Source organism: Pipistrellus hanaki (genome assembly GCF_964339955.1).
Source record: "Pipistrellus hanaki genome assembly, chromosome: 11".
NCBI lineage: Eukaryota > Metazoa > Chordata > Mammalia > Chiroptera > Vespertilionidae > Pipistrellus > Pipistrellus hanaki.
Genome location: NC_140513.1, coordinates 39,430,373 through 39,458,055, shown reverse-complemented (window position 1 = coordinate 39,458,055; position 27,683 = coordinate 39,430,373). Strand labels below are relative to the sequence as shown.

At 46.2% G+C, this 27,683-nt stretch overlaps 1 protein-coding gene across 5 annotated transcripts in view; it reads right to left on the bottom strand.

Annotated features, from left to right (window-relative positions):
• APBA1 (amyloid beta precursor protein binding family A member 1) overlaps positions 1 to 27,683 on the bottom strand; it is a 194,866-nt gene that overhangs the window by 49,226 nt on the left and 117,957 nt on the right. For 4 of the 5 annotated variants that reach the window (XM_084899503.1, XM_084899501.1, XM_084899505.1 and 1 more), the window contains exon 2: positions 14,620 to 15,966. In XM_084899503.1, the coding sequence (XP_084755629.1) occupies positions 14,620 to 15,894 (1,275 nt within the window). In that variant the 5' untranslated portion in view covers positions 15,895 to 15,966. Of the gene's footprint in view, positions 1 to 14,619; positions 15,967 to 16,670; positions 16,744 to 27,683 lie in introns of those variants that run through there. The other variant, XM_084899504.1, reaches the window with a different exon arrangement.

Below are 27,683 nucleotides of genomic sequence, written 5' to 3'. Positions count from 1 at the left end.
ATCCTTGCATTGCAGTCTCAAAGACGGGCTGTGGCAAACACAGACAAGAACGCTGCCCCCAGGCAAGCATGGTGTGACCCAAACCAATGAGTAAGGCCAAGTTGGGTTCAAGAGCTGGACCATATCTGCCGTTCCTCAGCCGACCAGAGGAAGGTCAAGAAATAAGGGCGAAGCTGGGCTGGAGGGAGCTCATGGCAACAGAGGTGGGCAGGGTTGTTCTGGAGGCAGCAGACAGGGGGCAGACAGAGAGATCTCCCAGAGCGAATCTGCTTCAGGAACAAAGATCCTTGTCGATGGGGAAGTGTGTGGATGCGTGAAAGAGGAAAGGCCCAGAGCATCCAAGAGACTTGTCCTAATCCATGGATTCTGCCTTCTGGCTCACCAGACTCTTAAGCATGTTTGACAAGTCTCTCTGAGTCTACCTGTTTAGTTAACGAGTTGTGATAGGGTCATAAGGTAAAGAGAAGCAAAGGACTTGAACAACTGACAGCTGGACAACCCACCGGTGCTGGTGGACAGGGGGGTCCTGTGCTGTGGACAGCTCTGCAGGCCAGAGAGGGAAACAGGATCGGAGGAAGGGCGTCCTCGGACCCTTCACCCTCCCTCCTGACCTGATCTACTGTTTCTGACCACACTTGCTGGCAGTGGGACTGTACCCACTATAATCCAGGTCAGTGTGATGCCCCATTCAAGAAGGGTGAGCAGGGCAGGGGGTATTCCTTCCTAATTCACAGTACTTGGCGTGAATTTCTCAAAAACACTTTCATCTTTCCATTTATTATCTAAATGGTAAAAAAAATGTCTTGATTCCCAGACTGAACATCCCTATCACTTATTTCTCCCCAGCTCATAGGTGAAGCCATTTCGCCCCCTATCACTTAAAATGTGGTTTGGATTCATGAGCCACTCAAGAGAGGCTGAAGCTGTTATAATCTTCACTGTTGCTGTGGAAAGCATGCAATTTTTTTTTCCAGTTATTAACTAGAGAGCTACAATTACACACAAGATTAAAATCACTAGACAGACTGCAAGGCCTTCTGGAACGTTATAGAAAGCGTCTACATACAGTGTCCTATTGGTGTGACAGAATTCAGGATTTTTCTTCCCTGGCTCTCTTACTTTTATTCTTTCCTTCCCTTTAATGTTCAATCTGCACCTGAAACCTGCTTAATTATTCACCACTGCCTTCTCCATGCCTCATCAATAATGGATCACACCCGGGATGGAAAACTTCATCTGCCACAAGGAGGTGGTTGAGATGGGATCATAAAGAATAGGATCCACACGCCACACCCGAGGGAGAAACCAAGGCACCAGGATGACAGCCAGCCCTCAGGTCTGTCCTCTTCTGTTCTCTCTGCATCATCAAGACCCCTTAACTCTGCCTCTCGACTTGTTTTGCATCATGACACACGTCAACTAGAGAAGCGCTGGACCCCAGATGAAGCTGCTGGGGGTGAAGGCAATGTACCTGGTGACCCAGTTCACACCATCCCCAAAAGTCAGGGGATCGTCAGCACACCTTTACTTTGAAAACCTCCGCCTTAACTTTCAAATGAGTCTTGACAGCAAATTCCTTTGACCCTGGCAGTCCCTTGAGAGTAAAGTTAAAATCCATATCCTTATGAGGAATCCACCTGGAAAGCTTATTCCTTCAGGACAATCCCTCCTCTCTCCCATTCCCACAGGCACTCCTGAGCCTCAACTTTCCCTGGCATGGCCACCTGCCTCAGCTCTGTGCTGGCGCACACTATTGTTCCCGTTTTCACCACCTGAGCTTTGTTCTGTCATTTCAGAATCTGCAGATCTGCCCATTCTCAGCCAGACAAATAAATACAGGCCTGGAGTTGGGAATGGCGAACAAGGCCAGCAGCTGCTGTGTCCTCAGGTTTTAAGCTCAGCAGCTCTTTGCTGGCAAAAGGTAATGACAGGTACCAAACCCGTTAGGCAGGCTTCTCGATGGTCTCCAATGACCCCCACCCCTCCAGGGAGCCACACCCTGTGCAAAAGACTGTGGCTTCCATCTTGCTCTGAGACACTATGGTCATCTTGTCTTGCGTACTTTTTAAAGTGAGCTGCCGTGTGGGAGAGGGCTCACAGAGCAAAGAACCAGGGATGCCTCTGGCTCTTAGTCCATGGGGAACTGAGACCCTCGATCCAATAGCCCATGAGGATCTGAACAAGCACATGAGCTTGGGAGCAGGTCTTTGCCCAGGAGAGCCGTAAGAGGACCACAGGCCACTGACACCTTGATTGCAGCTTCTGAGAGAAGCACAAGCAGAGAGCCAGCTAGGCCATGCCAGATTCTGGGCCATACGAACTGTGAGAAAAATCAATGTGGCTTGCTATAGGCCACCAAGTTCTGGGCAATGTGTTACCCAGCAGTAGAGAACTAGAGCCAAAACACCAAATAAGGCTTCCGATGAAAGCCTCAAGAGCAGAGGAAGCTTGGAGGCCTGGCTGAGGGCTCACCTAAAGTAGATCACAGGCTCTGCACAGCCAGGGCTGTGTCTATGCTAGCCAGAGCCTGAATCTCAGTCGCTGCGGCATCCTGGTGTCCCGCACAGTGCCTGAGTTATAGGGTGAACTTGAAAATGTTTGTTGAATGAGTTGGATGACAAATTGTGAGACAGATTCTCAGCTTGTGAGTAGGGACTGTAGTCACAATTCCCTCTGGCTCACTGACAAATGACAAGCAGCAGAGCTTTGTGGCCAGACCCTATTTCTTATTCACAATGTCCTATATGTAAGCAGTGCTTGATTAACCCCCAAAGTGTTGGCAGGGAGCAACTATAACAATTATAATAACCCAATGACTTTATGGCACTTTGCATGGTGGGTGGTTGAGAACAGCATGGTATTCCTTTGATACCATTCACCTGTCTAAGGGGAGTGTCCTACCGGTTTCTGAGGTCTACTGGGTAGACCACACTGGGGCCCACTGCTGCTGTCCTGAGAGCAGATCCTTTGGTTCTAAGGTTATGTTTTTGGGATGCTGACCTGAAAGGCCTGCCAGTCAACTTTTTTAATTTATAGTTTTATTGATTTTTAGAGAAGGGGGCAGGAGAGGGAGAGAGAAACATCGATGAGAGAGTGCAACATTGATTTGCTGCCTCCTGCACACCCTCAACTGGGAATCAAACCCACAACCTGGGCATATGCTCTGACTGAGAATTAAACCCACAACCTTTTGGTGCATGGGATGATGCTTAACCTACTAAGCCACACCAGTTAGGGCAGCGAACTTTTTTCCAAAAAATCTGAACCATATAAAAGAACAAAGTTGGTTTTAGAGCCAACCCTGGGATGTTTATTCTTCCATAGGAAGCCAAGAGAGCCGTCTGAGATAAGGATGCATGGAGTCTAGTCCTTTTCAGGCCACAGGTGGACACAGAATGGAGCTAACTATCCTGGACCTCTCCCCTCACCTTCGCCCCTACATGCGAATAAAACATTATATTCCAGCTAGGAAATGAACCACCTAGGGAAGGCAGGCTCCAACACAATATAAATCCATCCTAAAGTCTATCTGCTTGACTTCAGATCCCATTTCAGCTCCACCCCTTGCTATCCAGACCCTAAGAAAACTGGCCAGCTGGAGCTCCCTGAGGAGGTGTGGATTTGCAAGAAGAAATTTCTCAATTCAGAAGAGCTTAACAAGAATCCTTCAGGAGTACAGAATCCTCCAGCGGTAAAGCAGTTCTTTTCACTCGCCCTTGTAAGCCTGACAACACAACCGCAAGGTTAACAGGATAAGATGTTGCTAACAAGCCTTAATGAATCAGCATGTGCACTTGACCTTGGTCAATAGTTTCTTAGCAACAGTAAGAAGAAAAAAATCCATGTGGGCTGATGCTGACTTCAGGGCAGAGGGGAGGGGAGAGAGGACAGGGAAATCAAGGCTCAGAAGAAGCCAGGATGTTCCTCCACCCTCTTCACATCACCTTTCTCAAAATTAAAGAAGGTGGGCACAAAAGTGCCCATGCTCAGTGAGGCAGGTGTTAACATCAGGCCCTCACTTACCAGAGTTCTGACAATATCTTCTTCTCAGTAAGAGAGTGGCCGGTTTCTGAGTAAGAAGTGTTAGTGCTGTACTGGTTTCCTGCCTCAAAGTACTTTCTCCAATTGGGCTTTAAAATTGAAGACGCCAATAAAAGGTAAATGTTATCTGAAGGGGGTCATGCATGTTGCCATTATCACTAATTAGCAGTTTAGTTTTCCAGCTCTGGAAGAAGATGCTGACGATATGTTAGTGCTTAAGAGGTAAGTGGCGAGTACAGGTCATTGGGAGTACATAACCAGGACTGGCAGGACAGTAAAGGCCTGGGAGGGATCTGAGCTTCAGAGAAAGCAGAAAGCAACACCAGCCTGGAGACGGTGAGGAAGGGGTGCTAACAACCAACTCCTCCTAACTTAGCTTGCCACTGACCAACCCTACATGTGACGTGAGCTTTGACCATAAGGATGCATGGAGTCTAGTCCTTTTCAGGCCACAGGTGGACACAGAATGGAGCTAACTATCCTAAACCTCTCCCCTCACCCTTACCCCTTCATGCGAAGAAAACATTTCATTCCAGCTAGGGACTGATCCACTTGGGGAAGTCTGGCAACTAATGCATCAAACTTGTGATGCTTATTTCACATTTCCATAGAGAAGTTAATTTCTGCAAAACCCTTTTCTCCCATAGTCATCCTGGAAGATAAATCAAATAACTCATTTTACTGATGAGGAAACTGAAGCCAAGGAAGAAAGCAGGTGATCAACTCAAGGTAACTGCAACAGGTCAACTGAAGGGCAAATCTTTATATATAATAGCACAGTGTTTTTCAACCTTTTTTGGGCAAAGGCACACTTGTTTCATGAAAAAAATCACGAGGCACACCACCATTAGAAAATGTTAAAAAATTTAACTCTGTGCCTATATTGACTATATATAAAGTAATTCTCTTGAATAGGAATCAAATAAACACAAAGAAAGTATTTTATAATTACTTTATTATGAAATATTAAGTAAACAAAATAGTGAAAAATTATAAAATTCTTGTCTTGTCTGCACCTACGGCACACCAGGCAACATCTCGCGGCACACTAGTGTGCCGCGGAACAGCGGTTGAAAAACGCTGTAATAGCATACAATCAACGCTGTGTGACTTACTCGAATACAAGAGGAGGCTATGACACTATGCTTTCAAAGCCTGACAGTGAATTCCAGAGGCAACAGGCTAATGCATATAAGACAAGTAGATAATATAGTAAAGAACACTTCTTGGCACAAGCGTTCAACTGTAGCCCACAGTTTAAGCTGGTGGTTACCAATTCTGACTGGGCCTCAGAAACTCTGAGGTCAAGATCCAACTTCCAAAAATGCTCATCGGGGCCGTGACTATATATATTGAATGGGGAAATGTGATCTGGTTGGAGGTGAGAGCCAGGGTGGTAAGAGTGTGGTATGGAGGCAAGTGTGGATAAGCAGAAGTAGATTTTGAGTCTGTAAGTACAAGGTTAGTGAGTAAGTATGGGTGTGTGATCCTTACAAGCCAAAGGAGCCGTACGGTCTCAGTCCAGTGGGATCTGCCTAGTTCTACTGGGAATTGACACTAGGAAATTACTTCCCGGGGGAATCTCCTTAAGTTTGCCTGAGACAAAGGGCATTAGACACCCAGGATGATACGCCCTCTAAAGCTCGGTGAAATGTGTCCAAGCCAGTGACTGGCAGGCCAAGGCGACTAGGTCACAGGACCCAGCTACTTTTAGCCATTCCATCTGGGGAATGGAGGTCAAAATGCCCAGGTGGGCCTCAAATCTGGTTTGATGCATTCTGAGCCTTGTTCAGTTTGTTTCTGGTGTCCCGCTGGCAGAGTCTGGTCAACTCAAGAGGTCTGCCAGGCTGGCCCAGCAGGCAGTAAGAGCCTGAGAGAGAAACTGCCAGCGGGACCCTTCGGGAGGGTGAGGTGGACTTTAAAACAACACCCTCTCTGTGGCTGCTCTCAGGAACCTGGTCAGTGAACAGTGTTTCAGAGGAAGCGGACAGAGGAACGACATTTCTTTGTAGTAAGAAACATGTTGCCAGCGGCACTTGCAGTGGGAGCATTTCTCCTAATTTTGAAGATAATCACGCGCATGGATAAATCACACTTCAGATTTTCCCAGGACTACACAGGCCCGGGATTTAATTGGGCTACATATGGAATTCAATTATCTCTGACATCTCAGTTCCTCTCCCTGCCCCTTCCCTTCCTCCCGTTGTCCCAGTGCACTTAGCAGAGGAAACGTCCTGAGAGCACAGTGGGGGGAGCTGACATAATTCTTCTCAAAACTCCTGGGAAGTTTCTTGAGCCCCAACTTATTAAGAGAGCATGCCAGACACCCGAACTGCGGCCCTGTGGGCTGCATTTCTATCTGGAAAGTGATAGCAGAATTCTCTCCGGCGAAATTGTCCATTCTCTTCCCTGCCACGTTCTTGGCACAGTTTCACATAGACACTGACTAGAGAGATGATCCATTACGAAGTTGAGAAAGATTCCTTTTGGGAGTAGAGTCAGGTGAAGCGAAAAAGATTGGAGCTTGGGGGTTTAAAAAAAACAATCTTTCCCATCATATACTATCATGCCACGGTGCACAGAGTAATTTGCACCCTGGCCTTCTGCTGTGCCTGCCGATCATCGGACAGGCTGCTCTGCTGATTCCAACATGGCCGGCTGTCAGTGGGGGAGGCACCTGCCCAGCCCTGGGAACAAGGGCCTGCCTGGAGCTGAACCCACAGGGGAAACTCTCAAGGCGAGTTAGAAGAATCGGAGCCAATACTTCATACCCAGGAGGAGAGAGCAAAAGCACTCATCCTCCAACTTCCTCTTGTTTTCTAGTGATTGCAATGAATTAGTTGCTCGCCAAGAGTGATTTCAAGGTCAAGCTTTCTCCTTCTGAAGTTGTCACAGGAAGATCATTACATCCTCAAAAAGTTACCCCCCTGGTCACATCAGGTCCTCGCAGTTCATGGGAAAACGGCTCATTTTGTTTTTGTTACAACGAAATTCTCTTCCGTCGAACATTCCTTTTCATTCAAATCTCAAAACATTTCATTTTAAAAGTAAAAACCATGAACCTAAATGCATATCACAAACTTGAGGAGCAGTGAATGCACCCACATGTGACCTCTGCAGTTGTCGGTATTCTTCCTGCTACCTTCCCACCTGTGTTCAGTGGTTTCCAAACTCCAGCTCATTTTCAAGCCCACAGCTCCCAAAAGCATGAGGCTGTGCATTGTCAAAGTGCAAACCCACTTTCCAATTAGGGTTCGTCACCTTAAGTAGAACAGCCACAGCCCTTGACCTAGTTTTTACTTCTTTACTCTGGTGTGTGGAATGTAAGCCATGAAATGAAAATGGAAAACTCGGAACATTTACCTTACCATATAACAGTTACTAAAACAGTCATTTTCTAAAAAGAGCACATATAATATACAGAAGTGTTTGCCTTTTTTTTTTTTTTTTTTTTTTTTAAAGAAAACAGACAGTGACAATAAAAGGATCCCTCTGTTGAATGAGTGATCTCTGAATAATGATTCCCAACTCTTTTATATTTTTAATTTAAGGCAAAGAAATCCTATAAAAGCCAAATATGCCAAGTGTCTGGTCGACAGGTAGGCTGTTCAACCAATCAAAGTGTAATACGCTAATGATATGCTAAGGCCACTCAACCACTCACTATGATGTGCACTGACCACCAGGGGTCAGACAGTCCCACTGGTAAGTTAGCTTGCTGCTGGGGTCCAGCCAACCGGGACTGAGCGAGATAGGTGGGACATGCCTTGGAGCCCTCCTTCACCCCTATCTTGCACCGGTGGGGTCCCTTGGCCTGGCCTGTGCCCTCTTGCAATCAGGAACCCCTTGGGGGATGTCAGAGGGCCAGTTTCAGCCCCATCCTGCAGGCCCCCCTGAGGGGCCCCAGTGGTGCACAAATCCAAGCACCAGGTCTCTAGTACATGAATATGGTTTCAAAAGTCAAATAATACTGTCTAGTTTAGGGCAAACATGGAGGACCTTTTCCCTATTTCTTTCCACCTTAGTCTTTGAGCATTTCTTCCAGTATTTACTATGTATGATACTCATAAACATTGTGTTTACACTGACTCACCTCGATTTTTTCCATCTTAGACTTGGCTTCTACTATAAAAGACTAGGATTTACCGCGTTTCTAATGCATCTTTCCTTACCCTCTCAATATTACAATTCTTGGTTAGTCAATATTCAGTGTTTGTACTCTGAAGACTATGTATATGCTCTTCCCTGCGGAGACACGTACCTTCTTTTATTACATTTCTTGCCTGTATAACAATTGTTTTTAGTGAGAAAACGAACTGAATTGTTTTTCAATTCCTTCGGTTCTCTGTTTATTAATCAATAATTCATGCCAAACTCTCAAACTATCTAAGGTCCCCCTCAGTATAATCATATTAGGAAATCTTTCATTTCCATCCTTTCGGGAAACCTCCATGGAGCCCCCTGAGCTCTGGGCCACACTGGATTGGCTGCTGCCTTGGCCTGCCTTTCAGCGGTCATGTGGGATCTCTGACCCCATCATCCCAGGAAGTCCCTTTGTCTATTTCCCATGCTGGATCCCATTTCTCAGATCTTGCATCTTCTGCCTTGATTTGCGCTCTCATTTGGAGGGAGCAATTGCCAAGGAGCTTCCTGAGAAAGGGCGTAGGGAGGGACATTTTCTGAGACATATCTGAAAACATCTTTTTTCCAACTTCACACTTAATTGGAAATTAGACTGCGTGTAGGTCTCCCAGTTTTTTGAGAAGTCCAACAACATTGTGATTCCTGATCATTTGTAAACCTGCTTTTACTTTCCTGAAAGCTTGCAGGGTCTTCTCTTTCCACAGTTTTCTGAAATGTCTGTGGGTCTTTTTATTTCATTGTTCTAGGTACCCAGTCGAGCCTTTTAATTGGGGAAATCTCATGTCATTTGGTTCTAGGAAATAATCTTTCATAATGTCTCAATTTTATTTATCTACTAGAGGCCCAGTGCACAAATTTTGTGTACAGGGTGGGGGGGTTCCTTCAGCCCAGCCTGTACCCAAACCAGGACCCCTTGGGGGATGTCCAACTGACGGTTTAGGTCCAATCCCTGGGACAGGACCTAAACCGTCAGTTGGACATCCCTCTCACAATATAGGACCACTGGCTTCTAACTGCTCACCTGCCTGCCTGATCTCCCCTAACTGCCTCTCCTGCCAGTTTGGTCACCCCCAACTGCTTCCCCTGCCGGCCTGGTCACCCCTCACTGTCCCTCTCCTCTCCCCCACTTCCCCCACCAGCCTGGTTGACCAACACAGCCTGCTGTTCAGTCATTACTGTGAGGGCATCCTGACCAATTTGCATATTACCCTTTTATTAGTATAGATGTTCCTACTACTTTCATTCCTTTTGCCCTAATTGTTCTACTTTCTTGAAGATTTCCTCTATTTTGTCTTCTACCCTTCCTACTAAAGGATTCTTTAAAGTTAATTTTAAATTTCTGCTGTCATATATTTTAGTTAAAATTTTATTTTTAAAAAAGGCAATCTAATTTAGATAATCATTATCTTTCCTTTCCTTTCTGAAGACATTGATAAGTGTTTTACTAGTATAGTTTTCTTCTGCTCTGAGCACTGCCTTTATTTCTCCAAGTTCCTTTCTTCATTTGCTTTTTCTGTATCTTTGTTTTTCATGTTAGAGATGTTCTTCGAATGTCTGGTGATCCTTGGATGTCCATGTCTATTTCACTGTGTGTCCAAAAAAAAGCACACGCAGGAACCTTCACTGTGGGATGGTCTGGTAGGGAGCCAGGTGCTATGTGTGGGAACCCCCAAACATGAGTGTCTGTAGGTATCTTCTCCTGGGTCTGTTTCCTCAGAGAGGAGTGTTCTCGTCTGCTGCTGGACTGTGGGGCCGGGTGGGTTCTAAGCTTGACAGCTAAGAACTCTGAGGCAGTCTGAGTCTCGCAGCTCAGCAGGCGTGTGTTCTTTAAGGCTCTTCATCCATTTTCAGCTTCGACTAGTGACCCCACTTCCGGTGCTTCTCTGCCTCACCCTCTCCTCACAGTACCTCCCACCTTCTGTGGACAGGAGGAGGAGAGGTAACCTGCCCACATGAGCTGGACAAGGGGTCTAACCTCTCCTAATGACAGACTTTCAAACACAGCTGTTTCCCCAGCCATACTCCTGCCATCTGAGGTGTCTCGAATTCCCAAGCCTTTCTTAGGGTCCATAGCAAAATCCCTACGGCCACTCAGCAGAGGAAACAGAAACCTATCAGTTATTTCTCAGGATGGATCAAGCTCTGCTCTGGTAACAAACCACTGACCCCCCCCCGCACCTCCACCCACATTGATTCCTCTCTCACACTGCCCATCCGCAGTGTCAGCAGGGATCCCAGCTCGTCAGGGTCACTCAGGACCCAGGCTGATAGAGGCTCTGAGTCTTGTGACCTGAGGCTTCAGGGGTAGAGCTCTGCTCACTGCTCCCATTTCATGGGCCAGGCCTAACGTCTAGGGAACAAATGTACACATATAATACCTTAATAAAAAAATAAAAAATAAAAGAAGGAAGGACGGTACAGTCCTCCCTGTGCTCAGCAGAAGAGGACACAACTGGAAATACTGGGGAGCACCAATGTTCCCAAATCTTGTTGTTCTCAGCTGCTGCTGTTTCCTCTGCCTCATGGTGCTTGTGGTTTTACATATTTTTATTATTTTACTACCATTTTAGTGTAGCTTTAAGAGGGAGCGGAATTAAACACGATTTCAAGCTGCAGAACACACCAAAGTATCCAACACCATCCAATTAGTACTGTGCACTGCTACCCCCCATCTCTCTGATCCTACCAGGACTCTGTTCTCTCCTTTGTTGCCTAGAAAGAGATGGCTAGGCGGTGGAACTTTTCAGAACTGGGCATTCATTAACGATATTTTTCAAGAAGGGCGTTGGGACGCAGTTTTTAAACACATAGCTGGAACAGAGAAAGTCTTTACCAGAAGCAAAGGATTAATATGTATTTTTTTTAATTTTCAGCAATTATTTTCCCTCAGTGCCGAGCATCTCCTATGTGTTCAGTAAGTTCTCACTAATGAGCAATCCTCTCTTTGCATCTGTACAGGTCATCGGCAAGCACATGCCAGCTTGTGCCAAGTGAAGAGGAAAATGCTCAAGTTCCGAGGGAATTAAAAGTCCCGTTAAACGCAGCTTGAGCTATCAGCAGTTATCTCGGACAAGTGGTAATACAGGTGTTTTTCCATGGGCTTCCGTATAGCTTCTGGTCATGCCAGTTGGAGAAGGCACTGCTTTTGGAATAAGAATTGCGAGGCCACTTCCCCAGGTCTGCTGGCCATAACCACAGCAGGGCGGCCCTTTCTGTTAAAACCGCACCTGTGCTAATGAAAGGTAGTCAAGTCTCAAAGCCACTGCTATTATATGGGGAAACTGCCCAGAGAATACTTTTCTTGAAATTTAAGTAAATGATTCTTAATCTTTTATATGCGTAAGAACCGCAGGGAGAATTTACAAAACGATATAATACCAAGTCAGAAAACAAACAAAAACCCCAAATCCCAGCTCACTGGCCTCCACTTAGGTAATCTGGTTTGGAAGGGAAAGGCAGTGATTTAACAAGTACCTCTTGGACAGACGTCAGACCACACTGCTTTTTAATAGTGCCCCCATTTTCTACCTGGAATGAGTATGCAGTAAATATTTCTTTCTTTCTTTTTTATTAAATTATTATCTGTATACATATTTTACCATTGCAGTAAATATTTCTTGATGCTGAGGGAAAACCAACAGGATATGTATGTATCTACTAACACCCCCCCCCCAATAATATCATCAAAGAAGTAGCAAATGAAGGTATTTTCCATAAAAAAAAATACATGACAGATGAAGCACAATACACAAATTTAAGTGGCTTACAACTGACTGGTGGGATATTTTAAGGCTCAGGTTTTGGGGTTTGCTTGGTATTAACTACTCATAACCCAGTAAGCCTTACCAACTTCTTAACATCAAGCCTAATTTCTGACAATATGGGTTTCTAAAGCATCCCCTGATATTCCATATTTAATTCTACCTTTGGAATGAAGGAGAGGATTAAGTGGTTATCTACAATAATAAAAGTATAACATGCTAATTAGATCAGATGAAGGACATCCTTCTGGACGGCCTTTTGGGCGAAGCCGAAGCATTAGGAGCTGAGGCAGAGGGGCCACCACAGCAGCGGGGGCCTAGCGCCTTGCATGAATTTCATGCATCGGGCCTCTAGTCTTAGTATATTATAGGTGAACAGAAGGAAGACAGCCCCGGCCCTACCCGAGTGCAGGCTGTGCTGAGGGTTCATCATCAGGCTGCAGGGACAACACGGTTTTGCTGGTCATTTTCAGGAGCTGGTGCATGTGGGAGAGCTGGAGGAGGAGGCCAGCACCTGGACTTAACGCTCCTGCAGCTCTTCCCAAGTTTCTAAAAGAAGGTAGAACCCAGCTTCTTGCCAGCTCCCTACTTTTGAAAACCTGCTCTGTTTCCACTTCATCTGCAAAATGCTTGCTGTAGCCCCTCCCTCGTAGCCAAGAGAGACCTGGAAATGCTGGAGGTCAAACACAGGTCAGCACCCCTGTTCTGAACCTTTTCGGATGTGAAGTCTGGAAAATGGTAGAGAGATACAGGACATCATGGAACTAGCTGACCCAATGCTGCCCCCTTGCTGTGGGGTGAGCACAAAGATCTTTTCCTACAGGTTCCCAGCCTTCCCTTAAAGGCGCAGGAGACTTAATCAGCCGACAGCAAGTGTTGACTGTTACTGAAAGAGGTGGCGTAGCGAGCCATACCTCTCTGACTTGCACAGCCCTTTCCGTACAAGTAAAAGGAACAGCTTCCAATAATGGTTTCTCACTCCAAAAGGTATCCTGAGAAACAGCCTAGCGCACTCAAAACACGAAGAACTAAATGAAATTGAATTTAACCTTCTGACCCTTCTTTTTACTCCAACTCCCATTTTAAATGAAATTGCTTAAAAAATGTTCGGGAGAATGGAAAGTGAGAGCCGGAGCAGAAAGAGGATCTTTATAGCTAGGTAGTCAAGGCAAAGGTTAGACTTCTTTTTTTATTTTGAATAGATTGTGACACCCAAGATTGCCATGCTATCAAATTTTTTAGGTTATTTCAAAAATGGCAAGTAAAATGTCAACATGGACAGCAATAGCTGTTGGTAGCTGTTCACAAAGAAGCACAATTCGTTTTAAAACTAAAAGCATGTCTTTTGTGGGGTGAGAAGAGCACCTTGGTGCCTCAAATTAATCACTTGCTGAAAGCCACCGTGAGGAGCAGGTGGGTGAAAACTCCTGGCAGGAACGGCCTCCAAAATCTCTCCTCTGAGGAGGCTGCGCTCTCTGTCCCAAACCCGCCCAAGGTTGTTTTATTTTTTATTTTTTTAAAACATATTTTATTGATTTTTTTTACAGAGAGGAAGGAAGAGGGATAGAGTTAGAAACATCAATCAGCTGCCTCTTGCACACCCCCTACTGGGGATGTGCCCGCAACCAAGGTACATGCCCTTGACGGAAATCGAACACGGGACCCTTCAGTCCTCAGGCCCACGCTCCGACGCTCTAACCACTGAGCCAAACCGGTTTCGGCACCACCCAAAGTTGTTTTAAATCAGTGGTTCCCAAACTGTGGTTCTGGGACCAGCAGATGAGCATCACCTGGGAACTTGTTAGTGACCATGTCGAACTTCACCTGAGCCCTGTGAACAGCAAAAGTTAGGGTTCCCCCACCAAAGTGTTTTGGAAGCAGCTTACTACGAAGAACCCCCTCTATGACTTAGATAAGACTCACTCGCAGGTGCCTCCCTGTTTGCTGGTACCTGTAACAAAGTCAGACACAGCTCTCCAAACTCCCACTCTTTACCTGACAGAAGATCGGCTGAACTCTGGATTCATCAGAACAAAATGCCTGTAAACCAATCTTTGGTGAAGCTTCCCTCCTTTCTCCAGGTCCTTGAACGTTGGTTAGTCAACAACCCCTCAACAACCTCTCATCTGCCATGCTTTTTGCCCACTTCCTCATACTCATCCTTTCCTTACTCTTCCCAATCAAAGAAACCCCCTTTTCTCCCCAAACCCTAGGGACTCCTGCAGAGCTCCGAGTCAGAGATTACCCTACTTCTAGTCGTCCCTCCCACATCCCCCATTACAATAGTACCTTTCTCCCTTTTGTAATACACCTTTCTCATTCAATCAGGCTTTCCTCATTCAATCAGGAGGATAAATTCTCAGGCCACACCCCAAACCCTCTAAATGAGAAAGAAAGGCGGGGTGCACCTAGAAATCCATTTCTGAACCAGGGTTCCTTCCAGGAGCAGTCTGAGAACCACTGGTTGCCAGCAATCCCTCTGAGATCTGATAAGCTCATCTAACACTTGAACTCCCAACCACCTGTGTTTCCCTGGCGCTCATTTAAGTGCAAGCTGTTTTGAGGCTTACAGTGGACACATTTTAGCATCCCCACAGACCATTTATCCCCCCAGTCATTCCCCCAACGACAAACACGGCCACACTCGCCTCCTCCCGCGGCTGCGCGTACTTACATCTCCATCCCCCAGCCTCTGGTCATCGCAGTCTCTGGTGGGGCTAATGTCCTGGCGCATGACCCAGATGGGCTCTTTGGGCTCGTCGGGGGTGTAAGGCGAACGGATGGTCCTGGTTTTCACCTCCTCGATGGCCTCCTTGATGTCCTTGATGGCCAGCGAGATGGCATCCCTCTTCTCCTTGCTGTAGCGCTGCACGGCCTCGCCCACCACCACGGTGCCCGCCGCCGCCCGCTGCTGCTGCTGCTGCTGCTGCTGCCCAGGCGGAGCCGGCGGCCCGGGGCTGTCGGGGTGGCTGCCGCCGCCGCCGGGGGTGGAGGCGCGCTCCAGGTCCTGCTCGGCCTCCGGCATGTCCTCGGCCGCCTTGTCGAGGCTCTGCGAGCTCATGCTCTGCTTGACCTCGGCCACGATCTGGTCGATGTCCTCCTCCTGCTCGTAGCTGTCCATGCGCGGGTAAGGGGCGAACTCGGCCTCCTTCTCGGGGCTGTCGGACTCGCCGTCCGAGCGCTCGTCGTAGTGGTGCAGCCGCGCGCCCAGGGCCTCCTGGCGGTACGCGGCGGCCTCCGCGTCGTCGCGCGCGTCCAGCTCGGGGGCGTCCCCGATCTCCTCGTACACGTGCTCCTGCAAGCCGCCATAGTCTGCGTAGGGCTCGGCGTAGGGCTCGTCCTCGCCGCCGCCGCCGCCGCCGCCGCGGTGGAACAGCCGGTGCGCGTACACGTAGCCGGAGTAGGCCGCGCTCACCGCCTCCTCGTGCTCCCGCGAGTGGAAGTGCAGGTGGTTGGGCAGCAGCGCCAGGCGGTGCGTGGCCTCGGCGTGCTCGGCCTCCGCCTGCTCCGTGTACTCCTCGGCCTCGGGCCGGTACTGCACGGCGTAGGCGCTCTCGTCCTCGGGGTCCGGCGTGCGCTCCGGGTCACCATCGCCGCCACCGTCGCCATCGCCTTCGCCATCGCGGGCCGCTGCGATCACGTCGCCCTCGGCCGTGTCCGTGTGGTTGTGGAAGCCGCTCTCCGTGCTGGCCGAGCGCGCCAGGCACTCCCCGCGCTCCTCTTCCTCCGGAGGCGGAGGAGGCCCCCCGGGCTGGGCGCGGGGGTCCTCGACGGCGGCGAGCGCGCGCGGGGGCCGGCCCGCATGGTGCTGCCGCTGCGGCTGCTGCGGCTGCTGCTCCTCCTCCACCTCCGGGCGCTCCAGGTCGGCCTCCACCGACTCGTTCACCTCCCCGCCTGCCGCCTCGTCGGTCACCTCCACCTCCTCCGCGGCCCCCTCCAAGGGGTTCATGGTGGGCGTCGTCGGTGACGGCTGCGAGAGAGGCTGGGCCGGCTCACTGCGCGCTCATGGTGCTTCGCCCGCCTGGAGAGACAAGAGGGGAAAGGAGGGGGCGTTAAGGGGTGAGGGCTGTAAGTCCTTAGCGGAGCACCAAGGTGGCCAGAAACACAGCTGCAATCGATCCCTTCCGAATCTGGGTTAATTAAAAAAAAAAAAAAAAAAAAAAATTGCAGATGTAAGCTCATTCTGACAGCACCTAGTTCGTTTTCTGGGTTTCCAGTAATTTCTAATTACATATCCACTTGTTTAATTGCTTCCTGGCTGCTCGCTCTCCCTCCCCCACCCCTGCGACCACCGAGGGCCTTCTGCGCCTTTGTTCTCCAGGAGGCTAACACTTCAGGTGCCATTTCTGATGCAGATGAATGAGGAGTGCTGCTACCTTGAATGGGCCGACTGACACATTTTTCTATCTGCTAAACCTCTGTAACCTAGGATCCTAAGTAACCTTAGAAACGATTCCTTAAATAAATGTCAAAGGGGGGGAAAAAATCTCAGAATGTTTTGAAGCCATGGCTATCAGTGCAAACAGGCAGCCCATCTGAGGGAGGCCGTCCACCACCGTGGGTTCTCCTCCTGCTATTCCCAGCGGCCACTCCCACAAATGGCTTCATTCTCTGGTCCTCCATCCACTCGGAGAATGGACTCGTTTCCTAGAGCAGGATGTGAACGGCTGTTACACAGGGAACAGAGGCTCCCTGGTCAAAAACGTTTGGGAAATGCTGACTTACTAGTCGAGTTGCCGTTGTGAATCTTCAAGGGGATGGAGACACAGGATTCAGCATTTCTCAGTCTTATTCGACTAGGAAACATTTTCTCCCCCTAGAGGCCAGAGCTCTGACAAATACACTTAAAGAGACACTGACTAGCTCACTTCCCCCACACACTCTGGATCTAAAATTCCGTGAGTTACTATGATAGCCAGAACCGGGTAACATGGCCAATCTCTTTACCCGTTTCCACCAGAGAACAGGGACTATGGACTAGGTATAAGAGCGCGTTCCGAAAGCGAGTGTGAGTCTCCATTCAGACTTCGATGGATGGTTAATGCTCTGAACAGAAGAGGCAAGTATTAGCGCTGGGGGCCCCCTGGTTAAGTGGCCTCCAGTGAGTGGGCCATGGAAAATACAAAACAGATATTCAACTCAATACAACACATGGACAAGAACACTACCCATGCTTCCTTTATAAGGACTCTCTGAAAAAGACAACCGATTAAAAACTCTCATGTACAAACTAAGTCTGATGGGCACAAAACAAGGGTTCTCAGAGGGATACTAAGCATACCAAACACTCCCCTGGGTACTGTTCCTCTGTGGTGGGTCAGCGCTGGGTGGTTAGTGTTAGAAATACAGTAACAACCATCCGAAGCACCTGGATGGCCAACAATTCATGATACTCAACGTATGGAACTGACCAAATCACTCTCTTCAGTGAAAATAGGTTTTTCTATTTTATATGCATTAGAAAGAAATTTCAGTTTATTCTACATTATAACTTTATTTGACCAATGAATGGTGCCCTCTCTTAGCACATGTATTGATTCAAAGGAAATGAAATTTCTACGCAAGTGCACACGCTACATCATAGCAAGGAAAGTTGTAAGAAGCCCATCCTTTGGGGGGGGCGGGGGGAGGAATACTGTTACAATAAGGCAGTCTGGTAATGGGGAGCTTTTTTATATTCACCGAGTACATTTTCTTCATATTCCCTCCCAGGCCTCAGGGGAGTATTTATGCACAGAGCGCTTATATTTCACTTATTGCCATGGTTTCAAGAATAAAGTTTGGGCTGTGGTATTGCCAACATTTTAATTAATAACAGGTATTTACTTGAGGAGCTTCCCTAGAACAAACGTTTAAAGACGGAGCTGACATTGGTGATCATGTCCATAGGTAGCACACAAGAGAACTGTTCCCCACATCCTGGCATTTTTTTGGGTGGTATTTATAAAAGAATACTAAAGCTGATTTTAAAGAATCCCAAAATATTTAGAGAATCCTATCTAATAAAAGAGTAATATGCAAAATGACTGTCACTCCAACACACAAGATGGCTGTCCCCATGTGGGCACAAGATGGCTGCCACAAGATGGCCAGCAGGGGAAGGCAATTGGAAGGGATTAGGCCTGCAAGGGAGGGCAGTTGTGGATGATCAGGCCAGCAGGGGAGGGCAGTTGGGGGTGATCAAGCCTGTAGGGGAGAGCAGTTGGGAGGAACCAGGCCTGCAGGGGAGGGCCATTAGGGCTGACTAGGCTGGCAGGGGAGGGCAGTTAAGGGCAATTAGGCTGGCAGGGGAGCAGTTAGGCATCAATCAGGCTGGCAGGCAGAAGTGGTTAGGGACAATCAGGAAGGCAGGTAGGTGAGCAGTTGGGAGCCAGCAGTCCTGGATTGTGAGAGGGATGTCACAATTTGGCAAGATGAGTTAAAATCTAACTCGTGGTCCCAGCCCTCCAGGGCAGACTCTTTAGTAATTATAATACCTGGTGATTTGTGTAAAGTAGAAATAGGTTCAAGCTACCAAAGGAGCCTAGAGTTAAAACAACAACAACAACTGCATCACCTTTGTGAGTCACATAAGTGCTGCTGTTCATACAGGTCCTGCACTTTGTGAGTTCATAAGCATCCTAGGGCCTAAAGCAGTGTTTCCCAAACTTCTCTCATGATGAGAATCACCTGGTGGAGTTGTTAAAACACAGATTCCTGAATCCCAACTAAGAAGTGCTAAACTAGAATTTTTGGGAACATATAGGTAAAATTGTATACTTAACTAGTGCTCTAAGACAGATTTTATATACAGAGCACTAAGTTAGGTATGCAATTTTACCTATATGTTCTCAAAAATTCTAGTTTAGCACTTCTTAGTTGGGATTCAGGAATCTGTGTTTTAACAACTCCACCAGGTGATTCTCATCATGAGAGAAGTTTGGGAAACACTGGCCTAAAGCTTACGAGAGGAGTGCCATTACCCAATCAATGTCCTAAATGATGACCCCTGTGCTTCTGGAGGCTGAGAGAGCAGGAGGAGGAGCAGCTGATCAAAGAAAATTCCTCTGTCTCTACCAATGCTGGCTGACCTGAAGTACACAGGCAAGGCAGCCCCCTCAGCAGGAGTCCCTCCACAACAAGGAGAGGGGGTGGCATCTTGGCTGCAGGAGAGAGGGAATCCAGGCTGCCAGTAGTGAAGCACAGGTGGCTTTCTGACCCCTGGTTCTGGAATGTTCTACAGCTGACTGGAAAAGGGGGACAAAGGGCGGGAACGCCACTGCAGTGTACCATTTAGATATAAAACATTCCACGATTCAGCAGTTGAATCCAGGTGTCTAACAATGTTAGCTGAGGTTCGTGTTGGTTTGGAGCTAGTAGGAGGGAAGGCTGTAAATGACTTTGGTTGGTCTGTCCTTAAGTAGTCACTGATAAGAATTTCCAGTAAATCCTCCCTTTTAACACATTGAGAAGTAGTTTTAGAAGGATCATACTGAAGACAAAATGCAATGTAAAAAAAAAAATCACAAAACAAAAGGAATTATACCAGGTGGTGAGGCCGAAGGGTATTGTGTTGGTGGGTGTGGGAGTTGCGGGGTGGAGGTAATGCAGGTATAGGGGAAAACATGAAGGTAGAGGGCGGAGAACTGGGAGAAGAAGACTCCCAGCTCTCCTCTCTCCTGAAAAAAACTTGAATGAACATAATTCCATTTATATAAGTATTCATTCTTTTGCATATATTTAAGAAGTACAATTACTTCCCATGGACTTAATGAATGGTCCTCATCTCCTCCCAGTAGAGTTGGAAGGAAAGTCCTATTTCTTGAGACTGCTGCCTATTCTATTCCACCTGCACACATACTGTTCCAGGCAACAGGACGTCTGCCACCAAGCCATCGGAGGGGGCTGCCCATGACACAGAGACTGTGGTGATATGTTAATTTCCATAGCAATAAACAGTTGGGGTTGCCAAATAAGATAATACCCTGGATGTAGTGTACACACACACACACACACACACACACACACACACACACAATCTGCATAGGCTAGAATATTAATGGTTCTCGTTTTATTTTTAAAAAAAAAAAAAAAAAAAGGATTACAGCATAAGAACATCCAGATATTCTTATCTATTATATATTCCCTACCCTATAAACATGTTTTCTTTCCAGGAGGTAGATCAATTGAGAAACATCTACAGGGAATCCAGGGGACATCAGGAGGCCCACTTAAATCATCAGTTCTTCTAAACATAGAGCATTTATTAACAAGAAAGAATAACACAGTTCATTACAGCTTAACCTCCTTTGATTCATTTGGAAGTTAAATTCAGTGATACTGGATGGGACCCAAGGTGGATACAGAACGCACATTACTCCTCCTTAAAATCATTTTCCATTTAAATTGGCTCACACAGTCAGAAAAACCCTCCTCACACAGAACATCTTGCCTCAGCAAAATGGAATTTCATTTCCCCTAATATGCTTTGTGCCTGAAACTGTCAAGCCATGCTAGTATTGGTGATAGTTTCAGAGTAAGTTGAGTACCTGGACCCAAGGAATGTTGCTGAATGACTAGATGTCAGCCTGACGGAGGCCTCTGTCCTTGACCCTAGCCCACTTGGATGAAGATGTGTGAGCTGGCCATCTTCAGTTTCCCCCTCCAGATCCACTCGAAACCTTCTCCACTCTGTTCTGTGCCTCTTTGGGCTGCCTCAAGAGGCACAGAGCTTCGGAATGGGTTTGGCCCAATGGGGAGCTCTGATGGGACATCCGAGAAAGGGAGGAGATTGAGGATGGGATATTTATTCTCCCAGTTCCCTCCCTACAGGATTATCTCAGGCCCTTACCCGGTTTGGCTCCATGGATAGAGCGTTGGCCTGCAGACTCAAGGGGCCCAGGTTCGATTCTGGTCAAGGGCATGTATCATGCTTGTGGGCACATACCCAATAGATATGTGTGCGGGGAGTGTGTGGGAGGCAGCTGATTGATGCTTCTTTCTCATCGATGTTTCTAACTCTCTATCCCTCTCCTTTCCTCTCTGTAAAAAAATCAATAAAAAAAAGATTGTCTCAGGCTGGCAATGTCCCTAATCTGGAAGGGATAGCTCCTGTCAAAAGGTCCCTCTCTACATGGTTTCACTTGATAGCTCCCTTCCCCCTTCCTCCCACTTCAGGCTTATGAGTAGTAGGGGTGGCAGGATCCCACAAGTCCACACCTTTGTAAAGAGTCCTTCTATTCATCTCTTGGTCTCCCTGCATATCACCTAATTCGAGTGCCCTATCTATTTCCTACTGGAATCCTAGCTGATACCAAGAGTGTAATATTCATGTTAGTATACGACAAAGAAATAAATCAATAACTATTTCAATTAAATAAAAGTGCAAAACAAGAAATAGTATAGCAATAGTAAAAATCATGAAGGTGGCGCCCAGACTCTGCTGTCTTCCCAGATCCACTGCACTGCCTCTCCCCAGGCCACACAGCATCCAGGGAACTGATGGAGGAACTCCACACAGGAAGCATAACAGGCAGAAAAGCAGCCTGATTCTGTGTTGCCTCCTCTACAGGCCAAGAGGCATGTGGCCCTTTGGCCGCGAGTTTGACATGCTTGCTCTACACCTTTCTTCTTCCCACAGTGAGGCTACTAACCTTCTACTGTCCATCAGCTATAGGCTCAGCTCACTCCCAGGCTCTATGCAATCCCAATGTTAGACCTAGCTTTGCTCCTCTTCCAAGAATTAGGGTCTGGACCCTGATCTTTTATCCTGTGATTTGGGTTGTCCCCAGTGGACAGATAGCGCCAATGTTAGCTGCCTCATCACCTTGGATACCCCATTTTCTGGATCACGAATGCCAACAGCTTATCTGAATGGCCACTTGTTTGTTTGTTTTTTTAAATATATTTTTGTTGATTTTTTACAGAGAGGAAGAGAGAGAGATAGAGAGCTAGAAATGTCGATGAGAGAGGAACACCGACCAGCTGCCTCTTGCACACCCCCCACCAGGGATGTGCCGGCAACCAACATACATGTCCCTGACCAGAATCGAACCTGGGACCCTTCAGTCCGCAGACCGACGCTCTACCACTGAGCCAAACTGGTTTCGGCTGAATGGCCACTTGTTGATGGTGGCCATATCCCTTAAAGATGGTGAATAGCTTGCTGAACAGAACTTTTGTCCATTCATGCAACTGAATTTGCCTTCTGGCCCTGGTCAACTCAGATGAGTGGGTCCTGATTCTTCTCACAGGCTTGGTAGACTCTACACATGTTTCAAGGCCTTTGCTCAAAACACATTGGCCACTCCCTTATTGGAACAGCTCCCAAAGTTAACTTGTGGGATTTTAAGTTACCAGCGAATCATTCTCAATATTCTATAGTCATATTTAGTCATATTGATGTTTTACCTCAAAGGATTAGCCCCCATTCATATTTACAAGCCTTAGCCATGAATGGTGCTTGATAGTCTTCAGATATCAAATTGATCCTTAAATAAGGTGAGCAGACGTTCGGCTTTTGGTGGGACAGTCCTGATTTTTAACAATTTGTCCCGCGTCCCGCGGCATTTTAAAACAGAGGGACACGGGACAAATTGTTAAAAATCGGGACTGTCCCGCCGAAAGGGGAATGTCTGGTCACCTTATCCTTAAAGGATCATCCAGTGATACTTAGTGAAGCATGATAGGTTAAGGGGACAGGTGCAGACTTCCTGGTTTCATCACTTACTAGCTCTTTCACTTTAGATAACTTACTCATAGCAAATGCTCCAATTTTATAATTTCTAAAATGGGGATAGTAATATTACCTACATTACAGGATTATTGGATGATACATTAATATATATAAAATACTTAGAACAGTATCTGATACTTTACTAGTATATGTGCTATTTAACAGTCACTAGTGCATTTTCTGCCCATATCATAATTAGCACTTAACAGATATAGTTAACATAGTATTTAAAAATAAAAAAATTAAAATGATGTTAATATAAATAACGTGAGTATATGATCCATTTATTAATGCTACCCTTTCCAGAATAAGGCCATGTAGGGACAGAAAACAAGCACTTACCTTTCTTTTAATCCATTTTGAAATAAGATTGGATATAAATAAGTCCATCAAATAATAACCACATCCCCTAGTGTTTCCCAACCTTCTCTCATGATGAGAATCACCTGGTGGAGTTGTTAAAACACAGATTCCTGAATCCCAACTAAGAAGTGCTAAACTAGAATTTTTGAGAACATATAGGTAAAATTGCATACCTAACTTAGTGCTCTGTATATAAAATCTGTCTTAGAGCAATAGTTAAGTATACAATTTTACCTATATGTTCCCAAAAGTTCTAGTTTAGCACTTCTTAGTTGGGATTCAGGAATCTGTGTTTTAACAACTCCACCAGGTGATTCTCATCATGAGAGAAGGTTGGGAAACACTGCCCTATACTATGAGTAGGCCAGGATATAACGGCGCTTTACATGCTATATTCCTAACCCAATGGAATTATGATCTCCACTTGCTAATTTCGAAGCAGAAGCTCAGACGGCTTGAATAAATGGCCCAAGGTCACTCAGAGCTGAAAGGGGGGGAGGTAGACTCATCTGGCTCGCATTGCTCATGTTCTTCCTATTACATTTCACTACGCCCATAAAGTGATTTAATTGATTTTTTTAAACAAACATCTACATTGGTATAATCCCTTTTAGATTGGTCACCTTGGCAGACTCTATACTAACAGGTTCCAAGGGCACACTGCCTTTGCTCAAAACACTCTGGCCACTCCTATATTGGAATTGATTTCCAAGTTAATTTAAGGGCTTTGAAGCTGCCAGGTAAATCATTTTTCCTATTCTATAGTCATATTTAGTCATATCTGATTTTTAAAAAATATATTTTATTGATTTTGTACAGAGAGGAAGGGAGAGAGATAGAGAGTTAGAAACATCGATGAGAGAGAGTCATTGATCAGCCGCCTCTTGCACACCCCCTACTGGGGATATGCCCGAAACCAAGGTACATGCCCTTGACCGGAATTGAACCCGGGACCTTTCAGTCCCCAAGCCGACACTCTATCCATTGAGCCAAACCTGTTTCGGCCATATCTGATTTTTAACCTCAAAGGGTACCACCCAGTTTTATCACCCAAAATCTTGTGTACAAGATTTTGCTGCGAATGCTGTTTGCTGCTCCCCAATGTCACACCCACCCCTAAAAGGTTGAAGATGTGCAGCAGCAGCCAAGATTACTGAACAGACTCCGGTTCAAGCGCTGAAGTCAGTTCCAAAAAAGGGCTTTAAAAATGGTTTTGGCCAATGGCCACCTCTTTCACATAGGCCTTGATTCTTGAGGAGTAAACAGAGGGACAGGAGGCCGTTAGGATGAATGCCTCTTCTGTGATTAATACAAACTCAGGCTGGTTACTTTCATCCACCTTGAAATCTGTGTCATTGTGGCTACCACCTAACCAGGCAGGAAAATTAATGCCTCCACTTGGATTAATTCAGACGGGCCAACCCGAAAGCTCTGATCACAACCCAGCCTTTGATGAGAGAGAAAATTCTGAATTTATGCAGACTTCTTATTGTCTGGCCCTCTGTTGAGCACGTTAACAATCAAATCACTCATTTATTCTTCTAATTCCAATAAAATGCATGAAATAAGCTTAAGGCAATCAAGGAAACTCAGAGGGGAACTCTTACAAATTTCATGGAAAACTCAAAGGGTAGTCTCTGGAAATCAAAACCAATTAAAAGTCTATATGAGTTTCTCTGAAATGCCCCTGGTATAAATCAAACATATCTACATAACCCATATTTATTGAGGGTTACAGAAACTTGGCATTTTTTTCTCTTTCTGTCATTTCCCCCCTGTTAAATCTTTTTCTTGATGCCCCCGCACAACTTTCTTTCCTCGCCCCACCTCGTTTATTATCTTTGTTGCTACATTACCTTCAGTTCAGGGCTATTAAATCACCAGTTATAATCCATTTCAGCCATTGTTCTGATGTTTCTGTTATTATACAGAGAGCCATAGACACTACAGTATAGCGGTAAAGACAGTAAATCTCTAAAATCAGTTCAGCTGTTCATGGTCAGAGGCTCATTGCCTCACGCCGCAAAAGGAGATGGGAACGTGAATAGGAGGCCAAGGATGAACTGAACAGTAATTCATTAAAGTGCACTCCTTCCTTTGAGACCACATCACCTCAAATTTACTGCTATTGTTACTTTTACAAATTATTTGGCTCATTAGAAAGTCAGTTAAGTTGCTTCTTTCTATTCCCTCAAGTTTGCTATAGCTCTCCCTGGCATTTTCTTTTAAAATTCACACCAGAATGCCAGCCGCGATCCTAATTATGAAGCTTCAAATTAAATTCTTGTTTCCAAGCTTCCTTTTTATTCACAGGTCAAGAAAGCAGCAGTAGGATGGCATAGACCTCAAATATTTTTTTTTTTCAGTGATGCCCCAAATCTGATATATAGATGATTAAAAGCAGCTGAATCTCAAAAGATTTGCTCCCTGACAATATGGCTTCATAACTCCCCGAATCTATTAAGCAACTATTAGGTAGCAATGCTGGTGATGACTTAAATTTGAATTTGATGAGCCAGAAACCCCAAGTTGATTCAAAACCTCCCACAATAATCAACTCTCTCAATTTAGTCACATTACAGGAAGTTATCAGGGAAAGTAACACAATGTGGGGAAAGAAGGAAATGACTTTCTCTTAAAATTATTCATGGGTCATCTGGACTCTCTTAAGAGTTCATTGGACCTGATGACTAGAATGTAAAGCAGGGGTCTTCAAACTACGGCCCGCGGGCCACATGCGGCCCGCAGAGGAGTCTGATCCGGCCCGCCAGGTTTTTTGGGCAGTGAGCGCAGCCGAGGTGTTACAGTAGGAATTAGTAGTTCATATAGTCCGGCCCTCCAGCTCTCTGAGGGACTGTGATCTGGCCCCCACTTTAAAAAGTTTGAGGACCCCTGAAAGAGATATGGTATCTGCACTCTACACTCTTCTAGTTAACTGATCTCATTTAGGCCCCGAAATGTACACATCAGTAAAATTCAAAACTGATTTTCTAGGACCCAGAACTTCTCAGTCACCTTGAGGGAAGACACAAGCTTCTCCAAAGAAAATTCTTTTTAATTTTGTTAAAAAAAAAAAAATAGCATAAATGGGCCAGTGTTGCTCAGTGGTTGAGCACAGACCTACGATTCAGGAGTTTAGGGTTCGATTCCCTGTCAGGGCCCATGCCCCCAGGTTGTGGGCTCGATCCCCAGTGTGGGAAATGCAGGAGGCAGCCAATCAATGATTCTCTCTCATCGTTGATGTTTCCATCTCTCTCTTTCTCTCTGAAATTAAAAACAAAAACAAAAACTTTCTATATTTTTTAAAATAGTGTGGCCCTGGCTGGTGTGGCTCAGTAGAATACTGGCCTACACAATGAAGGGTTATGGATTCAATTCCTGGTCAAGGGCACGCACCTAGGTTGCTGATCCTATTCCCAGCCCCTATTGGGGCACCCGTAGGAGGCAACCAATCCATGTCTCTCTCTCTCTCTCTCTCTTTCTCTCTCTCTCTCTCTCCTTCTCTCTCTCTCCTTCCTCCCTTCCACTTTCTCTAAAAATCAATTGATCACCCAAAATATCCTTGGGTGAGGATAGCAAGAATCAAACAAACAAAAATAGTCTTGATTTTACTAATGATTTCATAGTGAAGACTGAGGTAAGAGATTGCATTGCTCATCACACAATTACCTAATTCGTTTAACTTTCCCGTCTTCCTTTTCTGTCATCAGCCACAGGGCTTCTCTTATTTATCAGAACTTTCTGTCCAAATAATAGGAGATAATAAATAACAAAGAAATGAAAGAGTGAAAATGCCGACGGTTGCTGTGACCCAGAACTAAGCAGTCTACTGTCTGGTCAGCCGTTTCCCAAGGGGATTGGTCCCATGTTCCTCCCTCCAGCAATCTTCACCATTGTCCTTTAATCTGAGGTGTCTTTGGACCTGGAGTCTAGAGTCACTGTGCCTGCTCCTTTCCCCTCTCAATTATTCCCAGCCTCATCCTCCCTTTCCCCGTCTGTCCCCCTCACCAGTAACTCTCATGCTCATGGCTACAACTAACCTAGGCTCCTGTCCTTCAGCACCCAAGGCTTCTGTAGCAGAAAATAGCACAAGTCTCTCTGATTCCCCCAGCAGGCAATGAGGCTATGGGGAAGCCCTGTGGAGTGAGCAGAGAGCACCCTCTACTGCCACCTGGTGGAGGGGTGGGGAGGGGAAAGAGAATGTAAGAGGGGAATTGAGTCAGAGGCAGCACAGTGGTTAAAAACACACCATCAGACTGCCTGGCTTCCAATTCAGTTCCAACACTCACTAGCTATGGGACCTCGGGCAAGTCACTTCATTTTACCGTGCCTCCGTTTCCTCTTCTCTAAACGGGGGTGACAATAGCAGCTACTGTATAGAGTGACTGAAGAGCTAAATGAGGTAATAGAACACTAAGAACAAGAATAAAGAATGTACTTGTCAACCCTTAGAATGTACAACACCGAGGATGAGCCCTAATGTGAACTATAATATGGACTTTGGGTGATGATGATGGTGTGTCAATGTAGTTCATCAGTTGAAACAGATCCGCCACCTGCTGCAGCATGTTGACAGTGGGGAGACCGCATATGTGGATGGAGGTGTATGGGAATTCTCTGTAGTTTCAGCTCAGTTTTGCTGTGAATCTAAAACTGCTCTA